This window comes from Gouania willdenowi, chromosome 12 (assembly GCF_900634775.1).
Source record: "Gouania willdenowi chromosome 12, fGouWil2.1, whole genome shotgun sequence".
In the NCBI taxonomy this organism is placed as follows: Eukaryota; Metazoa; Chordata; class Actinopteri; order Blenniiformes; family Gobiesocidae; genus Gouania; species Gouania willdenowi.
The window spans coordinates 17,324,466-17,335,247 of record NC_041055.1 but is presented as its reverse complement, the minus strand read 5'-3'; the positions used below and the strand labels follow the sequence as shown (position 1 = coordinate 17,335,247).

The following is a 10,782-nucleotide window of genomic DNA, read 5'->3' as shown; positions in this document are numbered from 1 at the left end:
TGTTTCTTAAGTCATATATAAAAAGAAAATTGCAATAATGGTCTTATACTTTAATATAGGGATGCATCGTATCGTGACATGTATCGGGATATGAATCGTATCGCCAGATGCCAGGCAAAACACACCCCTACAAACGACTGATGGCAAGAGTAAAAAGACACTCCGGTACCGACGTGTCCTTCACGTGAGCTCCAAGGGTCTGCCCAGTAAACAGATCAGGTCGTGCAACGTGCTTTGATGTTTCCTCAGCAACACGGACTGATGCGCAGCTTTGTGCTCTCGCTCCACTCGCAGGGCTTCACTGTAGCAAAACACTCCAACATCTTCTTTTGAGTAGGTCATGATCCTGATGACATATTTGACAGTCAGAGGCGCTCAATGATTGGTCAATAAGCCAGAGGGGAGGGGTCAAGCAAGACATAAGGGGCTCTGGAGCCATAAGCTGTCAACCCCTGCCTTCTACTCATGCAGCTCATTTCTTCTTCTTTCAGAGTGAACACAACAAACAAACATGTACAACAATAATATTAGAACATGTGCAGAATACTCAATAGTTTCCAAAAGAAATGACAGCAATAAATGAAGAAGTGATAAAGGCTGCAGAATAGGAATAGCATGAACACAAAAATGGAAAAACTATATTTCTTCTAATTCTCATGACCCTCAGAGCAGTGTCTTCTTGCTACGCGCGGACCAAGCAGGCTACATCTTAACTAGCATTTTTGTGGTGAATTTGTTTTAGTTTTCTATCACTTTTTAGTGGGTTTGTTTAATGAATCTTTATCCAAGACTGCACATCGAAATAATGAAGCATTTGCAGTGTTGTATGATTCCAGTCCACCAACCGGAAACATAGCCTCAGTGTTATTCTATGTAAGTATCTAATAAATTCAGTAATTCATATTTGGAAAGTCGGGCTTACGTTACAGATGACATTGGCGGTAGTAAATAAACAGACACCATTTTAAACTGGGGGAAAACAATCTGTCCGCCTCCTGTTTGTTCGATGACAAAACGTCTTTATTTCAATACAAGAGTGATTTATATCCCAGTATGGCATACAACTATCAAGAAACACTACGAGAAGAGGGCAGGGGACATTATGAGGCTAAGTTATCAGTGCTAGGGATATATGAGTGTCCGTACAAAGTCCCAGCCAACACTTGGATAAACAATCCAAACCATTAGCCCAATTTCACCTACCCAGGTCTTTACAATTACCTAATAAATAAACTCCTTGAGTAACGTGCATGGTAAAAATTCTGCGGTAAAATCCTCACACGCCATTAATCACAGTGTACTTCAAAAATACAACATTCCGCTGGAGATTTCTTCCAATACAAAGGGGGGGGGGGGGGGGTTTCTTCCTACTGTCGCAAAATGCTTGTTCATGTGGATCTTGTTGGGTTCTTTCTTTCTTACTATGGACTTTATATTTTGTTAAGAGTTTTTATATTACTTTGTTGTCATTTGTGCTATATAAATAAAGTTGAATTGAATTGAACATATTTACATCTAGAATGAAAACTGAAGCCACCGAGATGCCCCTAAAATCCTCATTGCAGAGCTAAACTGTTCACTTACCGGTTATGAAATGTAGAGAGCACATGTAGAAATTGAACACTTTTGAAGACGAGTTTTTACCCAACCATCCAGGAAAGCCAGCGCTTTTATTTTCTTTTGGAATGATGTAAAAAACTATATCTATATTGTTTTTCACATTGGACAAACAGCCAAACACACAACAGCTCTTCGGGGTCCAAAGTTAGTCCATGACTGAAAACAAGTTTGCACTGTGCACACGCTTCACTATTAATCACAGCAGCCAATGGGCTCTGCTCGCCCCTTCTTTCTCAAAATCCTGTGATTGGAGCTGGAGGCGGTGACCACCAAGATTTTGTCCTCCAAGGTTTTATTAACTAAAATACTTCATTATAAGGCACAGACAGCACGCAGACGTACGAGTTTTTCATAAATGATTACTTTTACGATATACTATATGTTGCTAATACAAATCTTTTTTTTTTTAATTAAAGAAAATAATTTGAGTACCCCGACTTTAACGTTGTTTTACCCCTAAACAAATATGGTGACTAGCATTGAATTTGCTAAGTCGAAACATTACAACTTACCGGATGCCCAACTTCTCAAATGAATGGCTGTCAAACTTCATATTTTATTTTATTTTATTTTATTTTTTCCAAAATGTAACACAGTGTTGCATGGGAACAGACGATATTAAAAGGTTAGGCTTTGTCCTGTTGGAGCTTAGGCACAGCGTGATTTCTGTTTAATGTGGTCTTGTAATGTGGAGGGAGGAAAAGGGGAGACCATTCAGGTCCAGGTCACTCCATGGCACGTTTTATTGTCAAACTGAGCTTTGTGTCTTAAACCACTCAAGACTCAAATTACGCACGCAGCACGTCACCCATCTCTCTCTCTCTCTCTCTCTCTCTCTCTCTCTCTCTCTCTCTCTCTCCCTCTCTCCCTCCCTCCCTCCCAATCCTGCAGCTGCTCTTATTCACTTCAGTGCTCCAGACAGCGCGATCAGGATCGGAGCTTTAACGCGTCTCGCTGCTTGGATATATACCTCCACAGATTCAGGCTGACAGCCACCCAGGCTTTTTTTTTATTTTTTTTACTTAAGATCACATACTCTTTCATCAGTAACAAAAAGACAGAGAGGGAGAAAAACAAAAAAACAAAACTTGATTTCCATTCCTGTAGGAAACTTGAAAAGCTTGATCGTCCCTATCTGTGCTGGGGTTCATGTGTTTTATGTGCTTGCGCACCACAGTGAGGTGAACACTTAACCGGATTCGTTCCACAGCAGATGAAGCAGCCAGGCTCCGCGTGTGAGCCTGCTGTGTTGAAGGTGCATCATGTTCGTCATGCTTCTCTCCAAGTGGATAAGGGATTTTCTTCTTGAAATGCTACTGATGGTGCACATCCTCGTGTGCCTCCTGCCTTTGAGCCAAGCAGCTCCCTCTCAGACCACCGAACAGCTGGACATGGGGGTGGTAAGTTTGACACCCCTTTTTTTTTTTTTTTTGTGACAGATTTTCCCACACTGCAACTTGTTTATATGAGCAGAAATAAGTTCTGGTACTTTATTATCATTTTTTAGCAGTTTCTTATTACATGTCTCTGCTTTTGATGTATCTTCTACCAAAGCTTCAGTGGAGCGTGTTACATTTTTGGATGAGATGAAGGAAGAAGTGAGTAAGAAGCTGCTGTCCCAAGCAGTGATCAGGTAGTTCCTGTAATGTGTCCAATAAATAAATGTAAATGTATTTGCCTTGGCAGAATAATGACCTCCTCCACAGCTTGCTGACATTGTGTATATATCCCACACTGATGAATGGCAAACAACCCTTTCCTCCAGCAGGGTGACAACCTAAGCCCATAAGATGTTATTTCTTCTTCCAGACGCAACTATGAAAGACATCTGTACTTCAGTGGCTCATTAAAAGTCACCCTAATTACTGCTGACTTTAAAAAGAGGCTTTTTAAACTTGTAAAATCAATTATTTACAACAAAAAAAAAAGTTAAATTTGAAAATATCAGACAATAAACGTCCTTGCTTATTCTTTTCAGGATGACCATGTGATGTAGGCGTATCATATTCCAGCCTACAAGGGACACAAGGCACAGCACACCTTTAATAGGTTCTCAGTCAATCTTATTATTATCATTGTATTTTTATTTTATTTCATTATTATTATTATTATTATTATTATTATTATTATTATTATTATTATTATTATCTTTAGTTTGCACATATTAGTCTAACTATTCTTTTATTTATGTTTATACTTATTTTTTTATTTATTTTTCTTTATTCTAGTTGATTGTTATTATTTAATGTTACACTATCTGAGAGAGCACAGGTCACCAAGACAAATTCCTCGTGTGTATTCATACACTCTTGGTCAATAAAGTTGATTCTGATTCTGAATCTGGAGGAAATATGGGAGAACATGAGACACTGCATCTTGATGTGTAAAAAAAAAAAGCTCACATTAATACACAACACTGTTACAGAGAGTTCACGACAGACGATATTAGGCTCATGATAACGATACAATATACGTATTTGGAAAAGAAAAAAGACCCGAAATATTGCATTTGGAAAAATAACCTTGCTTTTAATCGACTTTAAATCTGGACATAGCTACATACTTACTTTGGGTATGACTTTTCCAACTTAATAGTAATTTAAAAAAACAAAAACAAAAAAAACCCATACATTTTTGATATGTAGAAGATTCTGTGGATTTAAAACAAATCTTGCGATACCATACATATATGCTCGAAGATGCATCTTGTGAATATGTGATGAGATGCATCTTGTTTCGTACATAGGCGTGATACTGTGTGATCGTACTCTCCTTGTCCTCTTTATTCATTAGGGTTTGACAGTATTATAAACATCAACACAACTTCGTTGAATGGCCTTAACCCTAAAATATTTACAAATGTCAGAATGATAAACAGGAGTCTGACCCACATCCAGGGTTGTGTTAAGCCATCTCACCAACCTGAGCCTTCAAGTGTTTCTTGTATTTGTTCTGCAAGGAGTTGTACCCACAATCAGAAAATAGGGGTTTTAATAAGAGGTCAAAAGTGAAATTAGATGATGGTGCACACAGTTCTGGAAATCTGGACCTCAAGCAATATAGGTTAAAGAAAGAAAGTTATTAACTCTACCTATCAGCACATACAATAAAATTAAAGTAGACATTATCAACCATTCATAAAAATTTTGTAACCTGATAATTGGAAAATAATCATTTTAATTAGGTTTCAAGTTGACATTGCAAAGTCAGAATGTACATGGTGACTTACATAATGAAACAAAAAAAAAAACATTTTTTTTTTTTTTTTTTGAAAGCTTCATTCATTTTTCTATTCATTAGTCTGTTTTTTTAAAGTACTTCTCGCTACCTTTGGCTTCCAACCATTACATGCGTTGCATCACGCTTTTATTTCAGGGAAGATTGCCAAAAAATATTAAGCCGTCATTCTGTTAACTACACTGAACAAAAATATAAATGCGACACTTTTGTTTTTGCTCCCATTTTTCATGAGCTGAACTCAAAGATTTAAAACATTTTCTATAAACACTAAAGACCTATTTCTCTAAAATATTGTTAGTGATTTAGTGTTAGTGAGCACTTCTCCTTTGCATAGATAATCCATCCCACCTCATACAGTAGGTGTGGCATATCAAGAAGATGATTAGACAGCATGATTATTGCACAGGTGTGTCTTAGGCTGGCCACAATAAAAGGCCACCCTGAAATGCGCAGTTTTGCTTTATTGGGGCGGTCTGGGGGGGGGGGTCAGAAAACCAGTCACTATCTGGTGTGACCATTTGCTTCACACAGTGAAACATTTCTTTGGCATAAAGTAGATCAGGGTGTTGATTGTAGCCTGTGGAATGTTGGTCCACTCCTTCAATGGCTGTGCCAACTTGCTCGATATTGGCAGAAAGTGGAACACGCTGTCATATACGCCGATTCAGAGCATCCCAAACATGCTCAATGGGTGACATGTCCGGTGAGTACGCTGGCCATTCACGACCTGGAATGTTTTTAGCTTCCAGGAATTGTGTATAGATCCTTGCAGCATGGGGCCGTGCATTATCATGCTGCAAGATGAGGTGATGGTTGCGGATGAATGGCACATCAATGGGCCTCAGGATCTTGTCACAGTATCTCTGTGCATTCAAAATGCCATCAATAAAATGCACTTGTGTTTGTTGTCCATAATATACGCCTGCCTAGACCATAACCCCACCGCTACCATGGGCCACTCAATCCACAACGTTGACATCAGCAAACCTCTCACCCACACAACGCCTCACACGGTGTCTGCCATGTGCCCTGAATAGTGAAATCCGGGATTAATCCGTGAAGAGAACACCTCTCCAACGTGCCAGACGCCATCGAATGTGAGCATTTGCCCACTCAAGTAGGTTACGACGATAAACTGCAGGTCATGTCGAGATCTTGATGAAGACGAAAATGCATGCAGATGAGCTTCCCTGAGATGGTTTCTGACAGTTTGTGCAGAAATTCTTTGGTTATGCAAACCGATTGTTGCAACAGCTGTCCGGGTGGCTGATCTCAGACGATCATGGAGGTGAACATGCTGGATGTGGAGGTCCTGGGCTGGTGTGGTTACACGTGGTCTGCGGTTGTGTGGCCGGTTGGATGTACTGCCAAATTCTCTGAAACATCTTTGGAGATGGCTTATGGTAGAGAAATGAACATTCATTTCACGGGCAACAGCTCTGGTGGACATTCCTGCAGTCAGCATGCCAATTGCACACACTCTCAGAACTTGCTACATCTGTGGCATTGCGCTGTGCGATTAAACCAAACATTTTAGAGTGGCTTTTTATTGTGACCAGCCTAAGGCACACCTGTGCAATTTTCATGTTGTCTACTAACCATCTTGATATGCCACACCTGTGAGGTGAGATGGATTATCTCTACAAAGGAGAAGTGCTCACTAACACAGATTTAGACAGATTTGTAAACAAGATTTGTGAGAAACAGGTATTTTGTGAATATAGAAACCGTTGTAGATCTTTCAGTTCAGTTCAAAAGTGTGGCGTTTATATTTTTGTTCATTGTAAGTCTTTGCATTGCACAGGCAGTTCTAAGGTCGCACATAAACTTTCTGGATATGATTTATCTTCTTAAATACACAGGTATACAGCCATGTTTTGCCCTTTTTTTCACAGCTTTGGGAAATAAATGTTATGATTTTCAATTGGCTACTTGACTGGATATGTTTGCTGATGCTCTGATTAAGAGCATCAAATTTGGAGGTTTCCTTGATTGTAAGAGCAAGTACTTGGGTTTCACATTTTGTTACTGGAAAAAGAAAAACAATGTGGAGAACTCCCAGTTTTAGCCTTGTTCACTTCTCTTCCTGAAGGTGGACATTATATTAAAGCCATCATGTTTTTATGTTGACCCTTCATCATTTTATGCCGTTGCACTGGTTTTTCTCAGCCGCTGTAGCTTTCAAAGCATACAGGTACAACTAGGGGAGGGCGATATGGGAAAAAAAAATCATATCAATTTTTTTGTTTGTAAAATCACGATCACAATTCAGATCATTTAGACTATTTGAAAGTTATTTACTGATAAAACAAACCAATTAAGATACCTAAAATCATTGCCCTAAATGAAAAGGGGATAAAAGATCATTTAAGTCAGGGTAATTTTCAAATATTTAAAAAAAAAAAAAAAATGTGAGAAATATATTAAACTGGTTCCAAGTACAATTAACATCAAACAACAATTTTAGTCAGTTTTTTTTTTTTTTTTTTTTTTTTTTTTTTTAACTTTGTTTAACAAAAGTGGCATAGCATTAGCAATACTTTCTACATAACAAGGCACCATATCAATCTAGTGATATCCGTTTGTTTTTGTGGTAATCCTCAAAATTCTTGAGAAAATCCTACTTTGAGCAGCTTTTTGAACCCCTCATTTCCCACAGTTTGGACAATCATATCCTTCTCAAGACAATGTGTTACTGCTTTGGTTACATTAGGCCTATGTGATCAATATTCATATTTCAATATTTTTTTTTTTCAAAATGGCAATAGGCGATATAAAATCAATTTATTTATGCATAAAAACATGTTTGTATGTGTTGTGTTCGCCTCATTTTGGGTGCAGTATGTGGCTCTGATGCTGTGTTCAGTAAACCTACATTTTTATTTTATACAACCTGGTTGTATTATCTTACAGGACTGAGGATCTCGGCATTGCAAAATGCGCAAATGGATGTAAGAATGAACAAGGCTCCATTAGGTCCATTAGATCTATAAATCTATATATTTCCTATAGGATGTCATCAGGTAAATGGAAAGGATTGCACCCATCCACATTCTTTCTCTCCTGTCAGATCAGATACACAATGTCTACAGAGAATCACCAGCCCATTCTTTGCCAGGTCATTTTACAAGAGAACCGATTGGTCAGGAGTCAGGGTTTTTGTACTTGCTGATCTGTTCGCCTGAACAAAACCTATTCCCGACCAGGTTAGCTGTTCAGCATAAGTTACCATGGTGATTTACCCTGGTAAGAAGTTAACTAGCGTTATATTACAGCACACACAGAATACATCTGTAAAGTTATTGTGATAAGAGGAAATCCAGCTTTGTAGTACAGGCTCTTTATGTCCAAGATCAAGAATGTGCTCATTCTAAAGAAAACGTTGCTTAGGGATTTCATTTTTGCTTCAATATTCAAAACCATTTTGTCAAACCAATGCGTTACACAATTATGTATAACGTTTATTTAAACAAAACCTTTAAAACTGCTCGCCCCAATATTTTAATATTCAATATTCTAAAAAGAAAGGATAAAGGCCAAAATAGCTGTTTTTTTTATCTTCGTCTTACTGTTGACACAAACTTTTAATGGTAATTTTGACCTTTTTTTATTTCTTTTTGGAGTAAATGTTCAATGCATTGATGTAAGAGGCATAAACTACGCTTTTATATACTAAAGCATTATCTGGGGTGTCAGCTGTAATTAAACCTCTTGTTTGCAATAAATACAACTTCTAAACCTGCAGAGGTCTTCCCCAGTTGCCAGGCGAATGAATTCTCAAAAGCTGCTGAATATTTTTTCTCGAATGAGTCATTGATTTATTGACCCATCATTTGAGCTCCTGTTAGATGTTAGTTGCTCAGGCTCAACAATCTGTGTGATGTGAATCTCACCAGAAACTGAGAAAGGCTTGTGTCTCAGGTTGTTGATTTCCCTCAAAAAAGGTTTTGGCGTCCTCGTGGGAATAGGATAAGCATCCAGACAGATGAGCGCCCTCCTCCCTTGCGGCCGTCTGATTAGCTTTCAAACTAGACTGCCCTTGCATTGATGAAATGGTCCTCAGCTGTTAAGGACAGGTGGATAATTGCATTTCAGTGGCTTCTTCAGTGGTATTCCTGTTGTGTGCATGCAAGCTAGTTGCTACACCTATGGGACTCCCTCCATGGAGTCAGCCTTAAACCTACAGAGCTGGCTCCTGCAGATCAGCTGTTCCAATGTCTTTTTGCAATCATAGTTTGGCTCTCAGTTGAGCTTGAAAGTATCCTTCTGTCTTTGTAAGCGCACAAAGTGACAGCAATTAGCTGCATCACAAACTTAAGCACGGCTTTGAGGCATCTCCTCTCCAGCTATGCTCTTATCTTTACCCAGTGTGCTGTGCCAGCTAGCAATTTAAGCATTTGAGTGAATTACTATACAACAGCTACATTATAATCAGGGTAATGTTTCCCCCTCATAATAATAAATTACTCACAATGGCTGTTTTCTGCTGTAGTACTGATTGGGGGGGTCACTGAGAGCAATTTCTCTGCAGAAATAGTTTTCCATTAGCTATAGCAGCATTCTTGGAGGAGGGGGAAGCCAGCGACCCCACAGCTAATGAAAGTAGTCTAATTGTAACTTCATTTGGTTCAGACTTAAAGAATGTTCTAACATCTCTTTAAAAGCAAATAGGGTAATTGTCTTCTGTGTTGTAAAAAAAATAAAAAATAAATTAAGCCTGTGGAGTATTGTTGATGGGTTAACCACACCCTGCCAGTAAGTCTCTCTCATTTTGCCTTTTAATTTCTTTGATGGAAATACCATCTGGCCTTTGGGTTCACTTAGTGGAGAGAAAAAAGGAAGAAAAAAAAGCTTGGTACTAGACATCATCATCCACCCTCCGCTCTTGCAACTTCCCCCTTCATCTCCCCCCGCGAGACCTTTTACTCCTAAAAACTCTCTTGAGCCCTTTCTTTGCCTTTCACGAGCTAACTTTTGACTGGTATTATATTCCGTCCCGTCAATTTTTCTCTCTTCTTACTTTTATATTCTTCTCCCACATCAGATAACAGAAATCATCCTGAGCTTTCTGATTGAACCCAAGAGCCACGGAACTGAGACGAAAAACTGGATGGAATTGATTGAAAACACTGTGGGAGGTTACCAGCAAGGATCATCTATTGTACATTAAAACAAACAAGATAGAAATAAGGATACTGTATATCAAATTTCAAGCAATGATTTCGAAGTTTCCTTCCATTTCTCTGTAGCGTCATGCTGATTTTTTTGTTACGCTTCTAGCAACATTAGTCAACTTCCCCCTCACTGTGACCTTTATGCTAGAACCTTTGCATTACCCAGCTCATATACACGACAACTGCACTCCATCTTAAGAGGGAGATTGCTACTTGACAGGATGGAATATATCATTGTGGGAGATTGACAAAGAGCTCAAAAGACTGTTTCCTGTGATTTACGAATGCATTCTCATCTTTGCTTGAAAAGAGGGATCCTACTGAAATCCTCAAGCAATTCCTAGTTCTCTCAGTTCAAAAGTTCTTGTGGGACATTCAAGATTCTGTGCACTGTGGCATTTGTAATAGTGTCCTATGTGCCCAGTTCAGCAAGGAAGGGAAGAACCACAGATTCTTAAAAGCTTCCTTTTGGCATAGTAATATATGAGTAAAGAGGGAAAGCGGCCTCACTCCCGTAGGATGTTTGATGTCAGCAAAATACAAGAGAGGTTCGGCAAGACTGAGCCTTGATGGTATTGACAGTAGCGCTTGTTGATTAGGAAATATTTTATTGGCTGCAACGCAATCAACTCATAGATTGTATGTCTTGTCTTGACTTGTGCAGTCTCATAGGCAAATTATTTCCTGTCTGCTACTGTGACCTAAAGTCCTCATGCTGTGTGCTCTGAGTTTGTGTAACAGTACGAGG

The 10,782-nt window shown here is 38.8% G+C and overlaps 1 protein-coding gene across 1 annotated transcript in view; it reads left to right on the top strand.

Moving 5' to 3' along the window:
* Nucleotides 1-2,882: 2,882 nt before the first annotated feature.
* Nucleotides 2,883-10,782, top strand: part of LOC114473278 (matrix metalloproteinase-17-like) — a 97,168-nt gene continuing 89,268 nt past the window's right edge. The window contains exon 1 of the mRNA XM_028462796.1: nucleotides 2,883-3,020. Within this exon, the coding sequence (XP_028318597.1) occupies nucleotides 2,883-3,020 (138 nt within the window). The remainder of the gene's footprint in view (nucleotides 3,021-10,782) is intronic.